At 36.0% G+C, this 19,720-nt stretch overlaps 1 protein-coding gene across 1 annotated transcript in view; it reads left to right on the top strand.

The window, feature by feature from the left end:
* CCDC7 (coiled-coil domain containing 7) overlaps positions 1-19,720 on the top strand; it is a 178,987-nt gene that overhangs the window by 87,130 nt on the left and 72,137 nt on the right. The window contains exons 10-11 of the mRNA XM_044915230.1: positions 8,819-8,849; positions 9,281-9,370. Of these exons, the coding sequence (XP_044771165.1) occupies positions 8,819-8,849; positions 9,281-9,370 (121 nt within the window). The remainder of the gene's footprint in view (positions 1-8,818; positions 8,850-9,280; positions 9,371-19,720) is intronic.

Below are 19,720 nucleotides of genomic sequence, written 5' to 3'. Positions count from 1 at the left end.
CAGTTTGGCTATTGCGGACATTGCTGCTATGAACACTGGGGTGCATATGGCCCTTCTTTTCACTACATCTGTGTCTTTGGGGTAAATACCCAGGAGTGCAATTGTTGGGCCATAGGGTAGCTCTATTTTTAATTTTTTGAGGAACTTCCACACTGTTTTCCAAAGCGGCTGTACCAACTTGCATTTCTACCAACAGTGTAAGAGGGTTCCCCTTTCTCCAAAACCTCTCCAACATTTGTTGTTTCTTGCCTTGTCAATTTTTGCCATTCTTACTGCTGTAAGGTGGTATCTCAATGTGGTTTTGACTTGAATTTCCCTGATGGCTAATGATGATGAACATTTTTTCATGTGTCTGTTAGCCATTTGTATGTCTTCTTTTTAAAAGTGTTCATGTCTTCTGCCCATTTTTGGACTTGATTATTTGTTTTTTGGGTGTTGAGTTTCAGAAGTTCTTTATAGATCTTGGAAATCAGCCCTTTGTCTGTAGTGTCATTTGCAAATATCTTCTCCCATTCTGTGGGTTGCCTCTTTGTTTTGTTGACTGTTTCCTTGGCTGTGCAGAAGCTTTTTATCTTGATGAAGTCCCAAAAGTTCATTTTTGCTTTTGTTTCACTAGCTTTTGGAGATGTATCTTGAAAGAAGTTGCTGTGGCCAATGTCAAAGAGGTTACTGCCTATGTTCTCCTCTAGGATTTTGATGGATTCCTGTCTCACATTGAGGTCTTTCATCCACTTTGAGTTTATCTTTGTGAATGGTGTTAGAGAATGGTCGAGTTTCATTCTTCTATAAAGCTGTCCAATTTTCCCAGCACCATTTATTGAAGAGACTGTCTTTTTTCCATTGCATGTTTTTGCCTGCTTTGTCGAAGATTATTTGACCATAGAGTTGAGGGTCCATATCTGGGCTCTCTATTCTGTTCCATTGGTCTGTATGTCTGTTTTTGTGCCAGTACCATGCTGTCTTGGTGATCACTGCTTTGTAATAGAGCTTGAAATCGGGCAACATGATGCCCCCAACTTTGTTTTTCTTTTTCAACATTTCCTTGGCAATTCTGGATCTTTTCTGATTCCATACAAATTTTAGGATTGTTTTTTCCAGCACTTTGAAAAATGTCCTGGGAATTTTGATTGGGATGGCATTGAAGGTATAGATTGCTCTGGGTAGCATAGACATTTTAACAATGTTTATTCTTCTGATCCATGAGCATGGAAAAATATTCCATATTCTTTTTGTGTCTTCTTCAATTTCTTTCATGAGTGTTCTGTAGTTCCTAGAGTATAAATCCTTTACATCTTTGGTTAGGTTTATTCCGAGGTATCATGTGGTTTTTGGTGCTATTGTAAATGGAATCATTTCTCTAATTTTTCTACAGTTGCGTTGTTAGTGTATAAGAAAGCAACTGATTTCTGTGCATTGATTTTGTATCCTGCCACATTACTGAATTGCTGGATGAGTTCTAGTAATTTGGGGGTGGAGTCTTTTGGATTTTCCACATAAAGTATCATGTCATTTGCAAAGAGAGAAAGTTTGACTTCTTCTTTGCCAATTTGAATACCTTTTATTTCTTTTTGTTGTCTGATTGCTGTTGCTAGGACTTCTAGTACAATGTTGAACAGTAGTGACCAGAGTGGGCATCCTTGTTGTGTTTCTGATCTTAAGGGAAAGGCTCTCAGCTTTTCCCCATTGAGGATGATATTCAATGTGGGTTTTTCATTGATGGTTTTTATGAACTTGAGGAATGTTCCCTCTATCCCTATACTCTGAAGAGTTTTAATCAGGAATGGATGCTGTATTTTGTCAAATGTTTTTTTTTTTTTTTTTTGCATCAATTGAGAGGAACATATGGTTCTTCTCTCTCCTCTTATTAATGTGTTCTATCACAATGAGTGATTTGTGAATGTTGAACCACCCTTGAATCCCGGGTATAAATCCCACTTGGCCGTGGTGGATGATTCTTTTAATGTATTGTTGGGTCCTATTAGCTAGGATTTTGTTGAGGGTTTTGGAATCCATATTCATCAGGGATATTGGTCTGAAATTCTCCTTTTTGATGGGGTCTTTGCCTGGTTTGGGGGTTAAGGTAATGCTGGCCTCATACAATGAGTCTGGAAGCTTTCCTTCTGTTTCTATTTTTTTGAAACAGCTTCAGGAGAATAGGTATTATTTCTTCTTTGTTTGGTAGAATTCCCTGGGGAATCCATCAGGCCCTGGACTCTTGTTTTTTGGGGAGGTTTTTGATCACTGCTTTAATCTCGTTATTCATGTTGTGAATTTCTTCCTGTTTCAGTCTTGGTAGTTTATAGGTGTCCAGGAAGGCATCCATTCCTTCCAGGTTGCTCAATTTATTGGCATATAGTTGTTGATAATAATTTCTAATAATTGTTTCTATTTCCTCGGTGTTAGTCATGATCTCTCCCCTTTCATTCATAATTTTATTAATTTGGGTCCTTTCCCTTTTCTTTTGGATAAATCTGGCCAGTGGTTTATCGATATTATTAATTCTTTCAAAGAACCAGCTTCTGGTTTTGTTGATCTGATCTACTGTGTTTCTGGTTTCTAATTCATTGATATCTGCTCTAATCTTAATTATGTCTCTTCTAATGCATGGCTTAGGCATCGTTTGTTGCTTTTTCTCTAATTCTTTATGGTGTAGAGTTAGTTGGTGAATTGGGGATTTTTTTTTTTTGAGTTAGGCTTGGATGGCTGTGTATTTCCCCCCTAGGACGCCTTTGTAGTATCCCATAGGTTTTGGACCGATGTGTTTTTGTTCTCATTGGTTTCCATGAATTGTTTAAGTTCTTCTTTGATTTCCTGGTTGACCCAAACATTCTTGAGCAGAGTGGTCTTTAGCTTCCAAGTGTTTGAATTTCTGCCAAATTTTTTCTTGTGATTGAGTTCCAATTTGAAAGCATTATGGTCTGAGAATATGCAGGGAATAATCTCAATCTTTCGGTATTGGTTGAGACCTGATTTGTGACCCAGTATGTGGTCTATTCTGGAGAAAATTCCATGTGCACTCGAGAAGAATGAGTATTCTGTTTTTTTAGGGTGGAATGTTCTGTATAAATCTATGAGGTCCATCTGGTCCAGTGTGTCATTCAAAGCTCGTTTTTTTGTTGATGTTCTGCTTAGATGATCTGTCTATTGCTGAGAGTGGAGTATTGACGTCTCCTACAATTAACATATTGTTATCAATATGACTCTTTATTTTGGTTATCAATATAACTATTTTGACTCTATATTGTTCAACATAGTACTAGAATTCCTAGAGAGAAGGGGACCGGTTAGAATAGGTTTCCCTACCTCTCCGCCGTCTTTTTTCTCCTTAATACCTATTCCTCTGAACGTGTTCTCAGATTGACCACAACCCAAGCTTATGTGTTTGCCTGCTCCCATGTTGGGGGCATTGATATTTACAATTGTTGGATCTTCTGGTTGGATAGACCCTTTAAGAATGATATAGTGTTGTCTGTATCTCTAACTACAGTCTTTAGCTTAAAATCTAATTTGTCTGATGCAAGAATTGCTACCCCAGCTTTCTTTTGAGGTCTGTTGGCATGGAAGATGGATCTCCATCCTTTCACTTTCAGTCTGGGTGTATCTTTAGGTTCAAAATAAGTCTCTTGTAGGCAGCATATGGAAGGGTCCTGTCTTTTTATCCAACGTGCAACCCTGTGCTGTTTTATGGGAGCATTTAGGCTGTTCAGGTTGAGAGTGATTATTGAAAGATATGAATTTATTGTCATCATGTTGCCTGTGAAGTCCTTGTTTCTATAGATTATCTCTGTAAATTTATGTTCTATATCACTCTTGGGGTCTTTCTCCTTTTATAGAACCCCCCTTAATATTTCTTGCAGGGCCGGCTTAGTGGTCACATATTCTTTCAGTTTCTGCCAGTCTTGGAAGCTCTGCATCTCTCCATCCATTCTAAATGACAGTCTTGCTGGATAAAGTATTCTTGGCTGCATGTTCTTCTCATTTAGTACCCTGAATATGTCTTGCCAGGCCTTTCTGGCTTGCCAGGTCTCTGTGGATAAGTCTGACATTATTCTGATGTTCCTCCCTCTGTACGTAAGGAATCTCTTCCCCCTAACTGCCCTTAAGATGGTTTCCTTGGTTCTAAGATTTGCAAGTTTTACTATTACATGCCGCGGCATTGGTCTGTTTTCCTTGATCTTGGGAGGGGTCCTCTCTGCCTCTTGGACGCGAATGTTTGTTTCATTCCCCAGATTAGGGAAGTTCTCAGCTATGATTTGCTCTAATATATATTCTAGGCCTCTCTCTCTCTCTCCATCCCCTCAGGGGGAGACGAACCATGAGAGACTGTAGAGTCTGAGAAACAAACTGAGGGTTCTAGAGGGGAGGGGGTTGGGGAGATGGGTTAGCCCGGTGATGGGTATTAAAGAGGGCATGTAATGAATGGAGCACTGGGTGTTATACGGAAACAATCATGGAACACTACATCAAAAACTAATGATGTAATGTATGGTGATTAGCATAACATAATAAAATAAAATAAAAAGAAAGTGTTCATATTGGAAAGGAACAAGTAAAACTACCTCTTTTTGTAGATGTCATGATCTTGTATACAGAAAATCTTAAGGGATCCACTAAAATATATATGAAGAAATAAATAAATTCACCTTTTGCTGCATACAATATTTATAAATAAAAATCAGTTGTATTTCTATACACTAATTGTTACAGGTTGAATTGTGTTCCCCAAAGAGTTATGTTGAAGCTCTAACTCCTAGTATCTCATAATGAACTTATTTTCAAATAGGGTCATTGTAGAGGTAATTCGTTTAGATGAGGTCATACTGGGATAGGATTGGTCCTTATTCCAATATGACTGGTATCCTTGTAATAATTGGAGTAGACAGTATACAAAGAGGGAAGAAGTAACGGAGGCAGAGATTGGATTTAAGCTACTACAATCCAAAAGATACAAGGGACTACTAGAAGCTAGAAGATGCAAACAGGGATTCTCCTTTAGAAGTTTCAGAGGGAGCATGGCTCTAACAACTTAATTTTAGATTTATAGTCTCCAGAACTGTAAGAGCATAAATTTTTGTTTTAAGTTACCCAGATTGTGATATTTTTTTTTTACAGCAGCCTTAAGAAACTAGTACACTGTGATGAACATTCCACAAATGAAATAAAGAAAACAATTCCATTTAAAATAACATCACAGACAACAAGAAAGAATTTAACAAAAATAGTATAAGACCTGTGCACTGAAAACTGCAAAACATTGAAAGAACTTAAAGAAGACCTAATTAATGGATAGATATTCCATTTTCATGGGCTGTTAGATTTAATAATCTTGAGATGGCAATGCTCCTCAAATTGATCTACAGATTCAATGCAATCTGTCAAAATCTCAACTTTCTTTTTGATGAACTGACAAGCTGATTTGAAAATTCATGTACAAATGCAAGGAATCCAGAATAGCCAAAGAAATCTCAAGAAGAACAAAGTTGGAGGACTCACATTTAATTAATTATTTTTTTATTATGATTTTTTACATTTAACTAATTTTAAAACTTTATACAAGGCTGTAGTAATCAAGACAATGTGGTACTGGCATAAGGTTAGACCTATATACATCAGTGGAATAAAGTAGAATATCCAGAAATAAACCCTTAAATTTATGGTCAATTGATTTTTAACAGGGAGGCCAACATAATTCAGTGGAGAAAAGAATCGTCTTTTTTAAAAAAAAAATTTTATTTTTTATTCAAGTATAATTAAAAGAGTCTCACATTAGTTTCAGAGGTGTATAAGATGATTCAACAATTCTATACATTACTTGGTGTATTCTTAAACCCCTTTATCTATTTCATCCATCCACCCACCCACCTCTCCTCTGGTAACCACCAGTTTGTTCTCTATATTTAGGAGTCTGTTTCTTGGGTTGTCTCTCTCCCTTTTTTCCTTTGTTCTTTTGTTTTCTTAAACTCCACATATGGGGGCGCCTGGGTGGCTCAGTCGTTAAGTGTCTGCCTTCAGCTCAGGTCATGATCCCAGGGTCCTGGGATCGAGCCCCACATCGGGCTCCCTGCTCGGCGGGAAGCCTGCTTCTCCCTCTCCCACTCCCCCTTCTTGTGTTCCTGCTCTTGCTATCTCTCTCTGTGTCAAATAAATAAATAAAATCTTAAAAAAAAAAGAAAACAAGAAACTCCACATATGAGTGAAATCATATGATATCCGTCTTTCTCTGACATATTTCAGTTAGCATTGTACCCTCTAGATCCATGTTGTTGCAAATAGCAACATTTCATTCTTCATATGGCTGAATAAATACTCCATTGAATGTGTGTGTATATCCATCTATATCTATATCATCTATATCTGTATTTCTTCTTTATCAATTCTTCTATTGATGGACACTTTGGCTGCTTCCATAGTTTGGCTATTGTAAATAGTGCTGCAATAAACGTAGGGGTGCATCTATCCTTTCGAATTAGTGTTCTTGTATTCTTTGGTTAAATTCCCAGTAGTGTGATTACTGGATTTGTAAGGTAGTGCTATTGTTTATTTTTTTTTAAGGAACCTCCATACTGTTTTCCACAGTGGCTGCAACACTTTGTATTCCCACCAAAAGTTCACAAGGGTTTCTTTTTCTCCATATCCTTACCAATGCTTATTTCTTGTGTTTTTGATTTTAGCCATTATAGAGGGTGGGAGGTGATATCTTATCATGGTTTTGATTTGCATCTCCCCAATGATTAGTGATGTTGAGTATCTTTTCATTTGTCTGTTTGCTGTGTGTATGTCTTTGGAAAAATGTCGATTCATGCCCATTTAAAAATCAGATTGTGGGTTTTTTTGGTGTTGACTTCAGTAAATTCTTTATATATTTTGGATATTAACCTTTTATTGGATATATCATGTGTGGAAAGAATAGTCTTTTTAATAACTGATATTTCGACAACTGGATGTCCATATGGGAAAGAATGAAGTTGCATCCTTTCTTCGTGCTATCCACTAGAACTAACTCAAAAATTACCAAAGACCTAAATTTAAGAGCTAGAACTATAAACCTTTTAGAAGAATCATAGGAATAAATCTTTGTGGCCTTGAGTAAGGTAATGTCTTCTTAAATAGGACACCAAAAGCACAACCAACAAAAGAAAAGAAAATAGATAAGCTGACTTTCATAAAATTAAAAACTTTTGTACTGCAAATGATAAATCAAGAGTGTGAAAAGGTAACTCAGAATGCAAGAACTATTCACAAATCATGTATTTGATAAGGGACTTGTATCTAGAATATATAAAGAACTCTTATGCCTCAATAATAAAAAGATAAATAACCCAAATTAAAAATGGGCAAATAATCTGAAATAGACATTTTCTGAAGCAAGGTATACCAATGGTCAATAAGCACATGAAATGATATTCAATATCATTGTCATTAGGGAATTTCAAATCAAAACTGCAGTGATATACCACTTCACACCCATTAGGATGGCTGTAAGAAAAAAAAGATGACAATAACAATTGTTGGCAAGGATGCAGAGGAATTGGGACCCTCATACATTGCTGGTGGAATTGAAGTGGTGTGTCTGCTATGGAAACGAGTTTGTCAGTTCTTCAAAATGTTAAATACAAAGTCAACATATGACCCAGAAATTCTGTTCCTAGGTTTATACCTGAGTGATCGAAAACATATATAAGCAAAAACTTGTACATGGATATTCATAGTAGCATTATTCATAATAGCCCCAATTGGAAACAATATAAATGCCCGTAAACTGATGAATGGATAAATAAAATGTGTACACCTGTACAATGGAATAATATTTGGCAGTTAAAAGGAACACAGCACTGATATATGCCACAACATGGATGAACCTTGAAAACATTATGCTAAAGAGCTTTCAATAATAAAATAAAATAAATATATTTTTATTTAAATGAAATATCCAGAATAGGCAAATCTCTAGAGACAAAAAGTAGATTAGTGTCTGCCAGTGTTGAGGCAGTGCTGGGAAGAATGGGGAGTGACTGTTAATGGGTACAGGGTTTCTTTTTGTGGTAATTAAAATGTTCTAAAATTTAATAGCTAAAATAGATGCTCAAGTTGGCAAATATATTAAAACCCATTGAATTGTACACTTTAAGTAAATGAATTGGATGGTATGTTAATTATATCTTAAAGCTTAAAAAATTTGGATTATAATAAATAACTCATTTATCAAAAATATAGTTTACTCATACCTTGGAGCAGTGTTCAGCAAACTGCAGCCCCTGAGTCAAATCTAGCCAGACCCATTCATTTACCTATCATCTATAGCTGCTTTTGCAGAGCTGGGGTAGTGACCGATCGATCATCTGACCTGCAAAGTCTAAAATATTTCCTATCTGGCTCTTAATAGAAAAAGTTTGCCAAATCCTGCTATGGAACAAGAAGTGGTACTTAAAAGGAGTGAAATATATCTGTATTTATTAATATAAGTAGATCTCAGATATTGGGTTAAGTGAAAATAATAAGTTTAGGACGATATATACATTGATGCCATTTATGTGAAAAAGAAAACAAAACAGTCATCTAACCCACTAGCAAAAATTATAGAATCGAATAGGTACATGTAGCGTTTTATGAATGCATCAAGCAAGTTCTGAAAAGATACACAACAATCTAATAATATCTCTAGAGAGAGAATTGGATTTTTGGAATGGTAGTCAAAGTGTACTTCAACCTTGTTTGTATTCTTAATCTTTTTCAAAGAAAATATGTAAGTATGTTATATAAGTAAAAATAAAAATGTAAAAGGATAATACATTATAGATATTTTTGGTTTGTTTTTCAGAGCTGTGAGTGATCAAGGTTTGTTAGAGGCTGTAAGTATAGCACTCTCAGTTTGAAATTGCACTTTGCCCTTGATAATGTTAGATTCTAGAAATTGTCAGGATGAATAATCTTAAAGATTCAATACTTCCTCAGTTTATTCAAGAAATTTCTATGCATATGTGTGCTGGGAAGCTTTGTCTTTTTTGACTTTACTAGACCTTATTATCACTCAAAAACCGTTCACTTCTGAAATATTGAACTATAATACCATATATTCTTCTAAATTTCTATTCATTGTACTTATAGTTTGTTTGCCTCTTTCAGCCCCAATTATCATTCATTATGCAGATTAATACCAATGGTTCATATTTTCATGAGTTAATGAAGAATTTCTTACTTTAATAATTAAGTGCCCAAATAATTTCTCTATATTGAAATGTATGATTTTCATTATTACTAAAATTATAATATTTGTTTTTAGAAATTCAAACAAATGGAAAGTGATTTTCAAGTGTTATTAGAGGAGAAATTGGGACTGGAAAATGAATTACAAAAGCTGAAGAATACTGAGGTTAGTTCAATTTTAGTGTCTGAAAATGGTAGAATACCTAAAAAACCTTATTATTGTAAGATAGAAATTAAAGATATTTTAAATGTTTTATAATACATTTTTGATATTAATAATAGTTAACAGCTGTGCTTTAAAAAATAAAATAATGCTATTTTCTAAATTACCATATTAGCTATTAAAACCAAAAAAATGCTATGAAAAACGGACATAAAATTTAAACATTCCAAAAGACATTTCTAGGCCAAATATTTATTTATTAAAATTTCAATTAATTAAAAAAATGTCCAATTAATTAGAGTTTTCAAATATATTTTCTTTTTAAGTCTTAAAAAAATTCCAGTTAACATACAGTGTATTAATATTAGCTTCAAGTGTACAATTTACTGATTTAACCCTTACATACAACACCCAGTGCTCATCATAATAAGTGCACTCCTTAATCCCCATCACCTGCTTAACCCATTCCCCCACCCACCTCCTTACTGGTAACCCTCAATTTGTTCTCTACAGCTGAGTCTGTTTCTTGGTTTTCCTCTTTTTTCCCCCTATGATCATTTGTTTTGTTTCCTAAATTCCACATATGAGTGAAATCATATGTTATTTGTCTTTCTCTTATTTTTTTTTAAAGATTTTATTTATTTATTTGAGAGAGAGAGTGAGAGAGCACAAGCAGAGGGAGCAGCAGAGGGAGAGGGAGAAACAGGCTCGATGTGGGGTTAACTATGTGGGGCTCAATCCCAGGACCCGGGGATCATGACCTGAGCTGAAGGCATATGTTTAACCGACTGAGCCATCCAGGTGCCCCTCTCTGACTTATTTTGCTTAGCATAATATTCTCTAGTTCCATCCATGTCATTGCAAATGGCAGGAATTCATTCTTTTTCATGGCTGAGTAATATTCCATCATGTGTATGTGTGTATGTCCATATGTATGTATGTTTGTATGTTTGTGTGTGTGTGTGTGTATACACATCACGTCTTTTTTATCCATTCAACAGTCAATGGACATTTGGGCTCTTTTCATAATTTGGCTGTTGGTTGATAATCTGGGGACATGTATCCCTTTGAATTATTATTTTTGTATTTTGGGGGTAAATGCCTAGTGGTGTAATTGCTGGATAGTAGGGTATTCTATTTTTAACTTTCTAAGGAACCTCCATACTGTTTTCCAGAGTGGCTATACCAATTTGTATTCCTACCAACAGTGCAAAAGCGTTTCCCTTTCTCCATATCCTGCCAACACCTGTTGTTTCCTCGGTTGTTAATTTTAGCTATTCTGACACATGCGTGAAGATACCGCATTGTAGTTTTGATTTGCATTTCCCTGATGATGAGTGATGTTGAGCATGTTTTTATGTGTCTGTTGGCCATCTGGATATCTTCTTTGGAAAAATATCTATTCATGTCTTCTGCCCATTTGTTAACTGGATTATTTGTTTTTGGGGTTTTGAGTTTTATATTTTCTTTCTATTTTTTTGGATACTAAACCCCTCATCAGATATGTCATTTGAAAATATCTTCTCCCATTCCAAAGATTACCTTTTAGTTTTGTTGATTGTTTCCTTCTCTGTGCAGAGGCTTTTTATTTTGATGTCCCAATAGTTTATTTTTGCTTTTGTTTCTCTTGCTTCAGGAGATATACCTAGTAAGAAGTTGCTACAGCTGATGTCAAAGAAGTTATTGCCTGTGTTGTCCTCTAGGATTTTGATGGTTTCCTGTCTCACATTCAGGTCTTTAATCCTAATCCTTTAGTCCTTTTATGTATGGTATAAGAAAGTACTCCAGTTTCATTCTTTTGTATGTTGCTGTCCAGTTTTCCCAACACCATTTGTTGAGAAGACTGTCTTTTTTCCATTGGATATTCTTTCCTGCTTTGTTGAAGATTAATTGAATGTGTGTAGTTTTGGGTTCATCTCTGGGTTTTCTATTCCGTGCCATTGATCTATTTGCCTGTTTTTGAGCCAGTACCATACTGTCTTGATCACTACAGCTTTGTAATATAACTTGAAGTATGGAATTGTGATGTCTCCAGCTTTACTTTTCTTTTTCAAGGTCGCTTTGGCTATTTGGAGTCTTTTTTGGGTCCATACAAATTTTAGGATTGTTTGTTCTAGCTCTGTGAAAAATACTATTGGTATTTTGATAGGAATTGCATTAAATGTGTAGAATTTGGGTAATATAGACATTTTAACAATGTTTGTTCTTCCTATCCATGAGCATGGCATGTCTTTCCATTTCTTTGTGTCACATCCAATTTCTTTTATCAGTGTTTTATAGTTTTTGGAGTATAGATCTCTTACCTCTTTGGTTAGGTTTATTCCTAGGTATCTTATGATTTTTGGTGCAGTTGCAAATGGGATTGGTTCCTTGATTCTCTTTCTGCTGCTTCATTACTGGCGTGTAGAAATGCAACAGATTTCTGTATGTTGATTTTGTATCCTGAAACTTTACTGAATTTGTGTATCAGTTCTAGCAATTTTTTTGGTGTAGTCTTCAGATTTTCTATATAGAGTATCATGTCATCTCCCAATAGTGAAATGTGATTTCTTCCTTGCTGATTTGGATACTTTTATTTCTTTTTGTTGTCTGATTGCTGTAGCTAGGATTTCCAGTACTATGTTAAATAACAGTGGTGAGAGTGGACATCCCTGTCTTGTTCCTGACTGTAGGAGAAAAGCTCTCATTTTTTCCTGATTAAGGATGATATTAGCTGTGGGTTTTTCATATATGGCTTTTATGATGTTGAGGTATGTTCCCTCTATCCCTACTTTGTTGAGGGTTTTTACAATGGATGTTGTACTTTGTCAAATGCTTTTTCTGCATTTATTGAAAGGATCACCCTTTCTTTTGTTAATGTGCTGTATCACATTGATTCATTTGTGAATATTGAACCACCCTTGCAGCCTAGGAATAAATCCCACTTGATTTTGGTGAATGATTTTTTAATGTGCTGTTGGATTTTGTCTGTTAGTATTTTATTGAGAATTTTTGTATCCTTGTTCATCAGGGATATTGGCCTGCAGTTTTCTTTGTTATTGGAGTCTTTATCTAGTTTTGGTACCAGGGTAATGCTGGCCTCGTAGAATGAATTCGGAATTTTTCCTTCCTTTTCTATTTTTTGGAATAATTTGAGAAGAATAGGTATTAACTCTTCTTTAAATGTTTGGTAGAATTTGCATTTGAAGCCATCTGGCCCTGGACTTTTGTTTCTTAGGAGATTTTTTTATTACTGATTCAATTTCTTTGCTGGTCATTGGTTTGTTCAATCTTAGATTTCTTCCTGTTTCAATTTTGGTAGTTTGTATGTTTATACGTTTCTAGGAATTTATCCATTTCTTCCAGGCTTATTGGTATACAATTTTTCATAATATTCCCTTATAATTGTTTGTATTTTTGTGGTGGTGGTGATTATTTCTCCTCTCATTTGTGATTTTATTTACTTGGGTCCTTTCTCTTTTCTTTTTGATAAGTTTGGCTAGGGGTTTATCAATTTTATTAAATTTTTCAAAGAACCAGCTCCTGGTTTCAATGATCTGTTCTATTGTTTTTTTTTTTTTTTTTTTAGTTTCTATAGCATTTGTTTCTGCTCTAATCTTTATTATTTCCCTCCTTCTGCTGACTTTAGGCTTCATTTGTTGTTCTTTTTCTAGCTTGTTTAGATGTAAGGTTAGTTTGTTTATTTGAGATTTTTCTTGCTTCTTGAAGTAGGCCTGTATTATTATATACTTCTTTCTTAAGACCACTTTGGCTGCATCCCAAATGTTTTGGACCATTGTGTTTTCATTTTCATTGGTTTCCACAATTTTTTTTTATATCTTCTTGATTTCCTGGTTGACCCATTCGTCGTTTAGTAGCATATTGTTTAACCTCCATGTATTTGTGGTCTTTCCAAATTTTTTCTTGTTGTTGACTTCAAGTTTTATAGCATTGTAGTTGGAAGATATGCATGGTATGATCTCAATCTTTTTGTACTTGTTGAGGCCTGATTTGTGACTTAGTATGTGATCTATTCTGGAGAATGTCCCATGTACACTCAAAAAGAATGTATACTTTACTGCTTTTGGATGGAATGTTCTGAATATAACTTAAGTCCATCTGGTCTAATATGTCATTCAAAGCCATTGTTTCCTTGTTGATTTTCTGCTTAGATGATCTGTCCATTGATGTAAATGGGGTGTTAAAGTTCCCTATTATTATTGTATTATTATCAATTAGTTCCTTTATGTTTGTTATTAATTGTTTTATATATTTGGGTGCTCCCATCTTGGCGGCATAAATATTTGCAATTGTTAGATCTTCTTGTCAGATAGTCCCCTTTATTATTTCCTTCTTCATCTCTTGTAACAGTCTTTGGTTTAAAATCTAATTTGTCTCATAAATATTGCTACTCCAGCTTTCTTTCGACCTCCATTTGCATGGTAAATATTTCTCCATCTCCTCACTTTCAATCTGCAGGTGTCTTTAGTTCTAAAATGAGTCTCTTGTAGGCAGCATATAGATGAGTCTTGTTTTTATATCCATTCTGACACCCTTTGTCTTTTGATTGGAGTGTTTAGTCTATGTATATTCAGAGTAATTGTTGATAGATATGAATTTAGTGTTATTGTATTACCTGTAAAGTGAGTGTTTCTGGAGATTTCTCCACTCAAAGAGTCCCCTATAATATTTCTTGAAGGGCTGGTTTAGTGGTTATGAGCTCCTTTGGTTTTTGTTTCTCTGGGAAACTCTATCTCTCCTTCTATTTTGAATGATAACCTTGCTGGATAGAATATTCTGGCTGCAGACTTTTCCCATTCAGTACTTAGAGTATATCATGCCACTCTCTTCTGGCTTGCCAAGTTTCTTTTGAAAAATATCCTGCTTGCTCTATGGGTCTTCCCTGGTAAGTTAGGGACTTTGGTCTTGCTGCCTTTTTTTTTTTTTTAAGATTTATTTATTTATTTATTTGACAGAGAGAGAGACAGCGAGAGAAGGAACACAAGCAGAGGGAGTGGGAGAGGGAGAAGCAGGCTTCCCACTGAGCAGAGAGCCTGATGCGGGGATCGATCCCAGGACCCTGGGATCATGACCCAAGCCAAAGGCAGACACCTAATGACTGAGCCACCCAGGCACCCCTGTCTTGCTGCTTTTTAAAGGTTGTTTTTCTTTATCGCTATATTTTGCCAATTTAATTACAGTATGTCTTGGTGTTTTTGGCCTGCTTTTGTTGATTTTGATGGGAGTTCTCTGTGCCTCATGGATCTGGATTTGTGTTTCCTTCCCCAGATTAGGGATATTTTCAGCTATTATTTCCTCAAATATATTTTCTGCCTTCTTTTTTCTCTCTTATTCTTCTGGGACTCCCATAATATGAATGTTATTATGTTTGGTGGAGTCACTGAGTTCCCTAAGTCTGTTCTCATGTTCCATAATTCTTCTTTCTCTCTTTTGTCAGCTTCATTATTTTCCATTATTTTATCTTCTGTATCACTTATTTGTTCTTCTGCTTCTTCGAGCCTTGTATTCATTACATCCAGTCTATTTCTAATCTTGGTTATTGCATTTTTCATTTCTGAATGATTTCTTTTTAACTCTTATCTCTGGGTTAAGGGCCTCCCTGAATTCTTCCATTCTTATCTCAAGCCCAGTGAGTATCCTTGATTGTTGTTTTAAATTCTCCATCAGGCATGTTACATATATCTGTTTCACTTAGATCTCTGGCCATGACCTTATCTTGTTCTTTCACTTGGGATGAATTCCTCTGTCTTGGTATTTTGTTTAAGTCTCTGCCTTCTCTGTGTTAGAAAAGCCAGTTATGTTTCCTGCTCCTGAGAGATAATGGCTTTATGAAGAAGAGATCTTATAGTGCCCAGGGCCTGGCACTTCCAGGGAGTGTCTCTGAGGTGTGCTGCTTGCACTTTTCTGCTGTATTTTGGCTGCTCTATCCTTCAGGCCAGTCATCTGAAGAGGCTGTCCTCACCTGCAGTTGGCGGTGTTTGGTCCTTGGCCAGAATGTGGTGAATTTTAACAAGGCTTGCTCTGGTCTGTTTGTTAAATGACACCTGATACTACCACTAGAACTTATACCCTGCCAAACTCTCTTGTTGGGAGATGTGCTGTGGGCAAGGGTTTCTGCTGGTCTTCTGGGGGAGTGGCCTGCTCTGCTGGGAGTGAGGCAGGCTTGATGGAGAAGGGCAGTACTGCCAGAGTGCATGGGTATAGTACTTGGTGTAAGCAGGTTAGGCAGCTAGTGTTGGTGCTGTGCTGCTTACCTCAGGTGGCTCTGTGTTTATGCTGAGGGGTGGGGGAGAGAAATGGTACCAGCCAGCTCCTTTGTCCCCAGAGAGGCATCACTGTAAATGCTGTCCCCAGGCATTTTTCAGATTGCTGTCTCCACACCATCTGTCCCTGGGTCATTTACTTGCCTTTTCTCCAGGAGTAGGGCAATGCCCTCTGGGGTGTATACCAGCCATTCCTGGTGACTTTTCAAACTCCAGTCTTTAAGCCCTATCTGTTGCAAGAGCTCATGAAAATCCACCCCTCTTGTTTTCCCAGCCAATGGCTTTGGGGAAATGTTTTCCTTGTGCATTATCCTGTGTGCTTCTCTCTTACTTGCCTTTCTCTATGACCACAGCTCCCTCTCCTCCACAGCACCAAACGTCTGTTTGGATCTAGGAAAGACTTTAGGGTTTGAGGCTGGTCAAGAAAGAATTCTTGAGATATCTTTGGTGCAAAAAAGGTGATTTCATTAAAGCATGGGAACAGGACCCATGGGCAGAAAGAGCTGCGGTGGGGTTGTGAGGGGTGGTGATTATATACTATGGGGTGGGGGAAGGTAAGGAAAAGGGAGGTTTTGAAAGAACTTTCATGTATTAAAGGAGACACACAGGATACTGGAGGTTTTGCTATTTGTCAAGTTAAGGTTGTTTTTCTTTCTAGTAAGGCATTAACAGTAAGATAGTTGGGAGCTTCCTGGAGGAATGTTATATTCCTCCTATCACACATCCTTATCAATGGGCTGTAGGTTTAAAAGAAATTGAATTTTATTTACATTTCCTTCTGCTTCAGCCTCCCTCGATTTTATGGAGGGGAGGGTGATGTTAGGGCTTCAGGAAACTGAGTTATGGGTCTCTGGAAGTTCGGCTATTGGTAAGAAGGCTTCTTCCTTGTAAATCACTAGGACATTTGTAAACTGAGGGAGACTCCTATCCTGCAGGACTGTGATCTCTATTATTTAACTATTTGTTTTTCCTTTCCTTAACTTTAGGGCAGACAGGAGTGCCTGAGGAATGTCACACATATCACATGGGAGGGGGGGTGCCGCCATGTAGGGTGCCTGCTTCTGCTTTGTCCTCAGCTGGCCTTCTGCTCACTCATCATATTTCTCCCCCAAACCATGTCTCCCTACTTCATAACTTCTTTGATGTGGCTTCTTTCTCCTATTGTGGAGTTTGTTCTGTTAGTCTTCAGGATAATTTCTGCAGTATTTAGAATGATTTGATAGTTATCTAGTAGTGTTTGTGGGATGAGACGAGTCTGGGGTCCTCCTACTCTTCTGCCATCTTCTCTCCCACCTCCTCAAGTATATTTTAAAAACATTTTATTGTATTTGCAGTTATGTAATGCATGTGTACAGGTTCACAGTACCAGGCAGAGTGAATAGAAATACTAAGGATAAAATTTGTCTGTTTTTTTTTTCCTTTGCTATTTTTAAATAGCTTACAAAAGTCAAAGTATAGACAACATCAAATGGTTTAGAAACAAATTTTTATTAACCTTTTAAATTTATAAACTGTGTTTCAATGTAAGGTCAACATAAAATAAAGGAAAGTACTCTTGAATTAATTAATGTTGATTTCTTGATATTTCTTCCTTAGTAGAGGAGGAAGCAGAAGGAGGCCCAGTAAATTTGCTACTTAATCAGTTAGAGAAGCAGTGATCCTACACAAGTGTTCAATATAAGATCAAGGCTGTTACATATGTTCAGTTAGGAATAATTTCATTTAGGTATAGTTCCAAGTAGGAATAGAAAATTTAAAAAAATAAGTAAATAAATAGATATAAAGTAGTAAATTATCATATTAAATAATTGAATAGTCTGACCAAGTGTAGGAATTTTGCAACACTTTAATCGTGTGTTAGATCCACATTCAAAAAACTTGGGAGTTTTTTAGATGACTTGAGGATGTTGCCACAGTTTCTGATTTTGCTTTCTTGTGTTATATCTTTAGGTTTTATGTCTCTAAACTACAATTATTCTTCTCTGTAGAACAATGATTTTTGTATGGGCCTCTTTTATGTATCGTCTGTGATACAACACGGTTTTCCTGTTTGATTTATAGAAACTTTGGTGCTTGTTGATAGATTATACCTCTTATTCATTTTTGTCTCCATTCCTGCACATCATTACTGCTTCATTCTTCAACTGGGTTAAATGGATGATGGGTGTTAAGTAGGGCACTTGTCATGATGAACACTAGGTATTGTATGTAAGTGATAAATCACTAAATTCTACACCTGGAACTAATATTACATTGTATGTTAACTAACTGAAATTTAAATGAAAACTTGAAAATAAAATATATTAAAGTTCAGTGGTTACATTTCCAATACTTTACTATGTGAGATGTAATCAGTGAATGACTGCTCTTAACTTCTTTCATTGGAAATTACTTGTAGCATTTCTGATCATTGTGTGGAAATGTGAAGGAGAAATGTGGAAGGAGCATTACTACATGTATAGTAGTAATATTATATCCACACAAAGTAGTGATGAAGAGATCTTGAGAGAGAGTATTTTTTCAGAGAAGAGTGTTGGTGTAATAGGATGGTAAGAAGAGAATAATGGCTATAGAATTATGTCAAGCTCAAGATTTTGAATAACAAATATATCAGTTTTCTCCCAAAGGAGGCTTACTTTCCTAACTTAATTATCTCTCTTAATAACTTAATTTTTGTAGACAACCAACTTTTTAAATTGAAGTATAGTTGATACACAATGTTACATTAGTTTCAGTTGCACAACATAGTGATTCAACAACTTTATATGTTATACTGTGGTCACCACAAGTGTAGTTACCATCTGTCACCATACAACACAGTATAATAATATTGACTATATTCCCTAGGTTGTACCTTTTATTCCTGTGACTTGTTCGTTCCTTAACTGGAAACCTGTACCTCCCATTCACCTTTACCCATTTTGCCCATCCTCCTACCTCTCTCCCATCTGGCAACCACCAGTTTGTTCTCTGTATTAGTGGTTTGTTTCAGTTTTTCTTGTTGTTTGTTTTGTTCTTTAAACTCTACATATAAGTGAAAACATTTGGTATTTGCCTTTGACTTATTTCACTTAACGTAATACCCTCTAGATCCATCCTTGTTGTTGTAAATGGCCAGACTTCATTCTTTTTTATGGCTGAATAATATTCCATTGTATATGTATACTGTATCTTCCTTATCCTTTCATCTCCTGATGGACACTTGGGCTGCTTCCATAGTTTGGCTATTGTAAATAATGCTGCAATAAACCTAGGGGTGCATCCAGTCTTTCGAATTAGAGTTTTTCTAGTCTTTGGTTAAATACTCAGTAGTGCGATTACTGGATTATAAGGTAGTTCTATTTTTAAATTTTTAAGGAACCTCCATACTGTTTTCCACAGTGGCTGCACCAGTTTGCTTTCCCCCAACAGTGCACAAGGATACATTTTTCTCTACATCCTCACCAACACTTGTTATTGTGTTTTTTATTTTAGCCAATCTTACATGTGTGAGGTGATATCTCATTGTGGTTTTGATTTGCATTTCCCTGATGATGAGTGAATATAAGTATCTTTTCATGTGTCTATTGGCCATCTGTGTGTCTTCTTTGGAAAATTGTCTATTTATGTGTATTCAACAAATTTTAATTAAAGCTACATTTGATTACTATCCTTGTGTGCCAAATCTTAATCAGTAGTTTCCCAGATGTCACTTAAAGGTTTTATTTACTTTTTTTGCAAGCAGGAGAAACTGAACCTATATAAAGCAAGAGATTTATTGGATGTGTATTAGGATAATTCAAAGAATTGAAGGGAAATTGAACAATATATTTGGTGAGGGATAGAACCAGGACAACTCTTGGAGTCAAAATAATAGGAGCTCATGGACAGCCGCTACTTCTGTCCTTTCAGAGAATTTTTAGAGAGGGAGTTTATGGCTATTCCTCCACCCTCCCATCTCTTTGGATACTGACTCTGGAATTACTCAGCTCCAACTGCTTCCTTTCCATAATAGTCATTTTTTAGGTGATTGGATCTGATTGACTTTGCTTAGGTCAAATGTCACCAGGACAGTTTGAGATGGGGGAGGTGCAGAACCCACCTTAAAATG

This window comes from Neomonachus schauinslandi, chromosome 5 (assembly GCF_002201575.2).
Source record: "Neomonachus schauinslandi chromosome 5, ASM220157v2, whole genome shotgun sequence".
Lineage (NCBI taxonomy): Eukaryota > Metazoa > Chordata > Mammalia > Carnivora > Phocidae > Neomonachus > Neomonachus schauinslandi.
The sequence above is the reverse complement of the archived record's forward strand: the minus strand, read 5'-3'. Positions and strand labels throughout refer to the sequence as shown.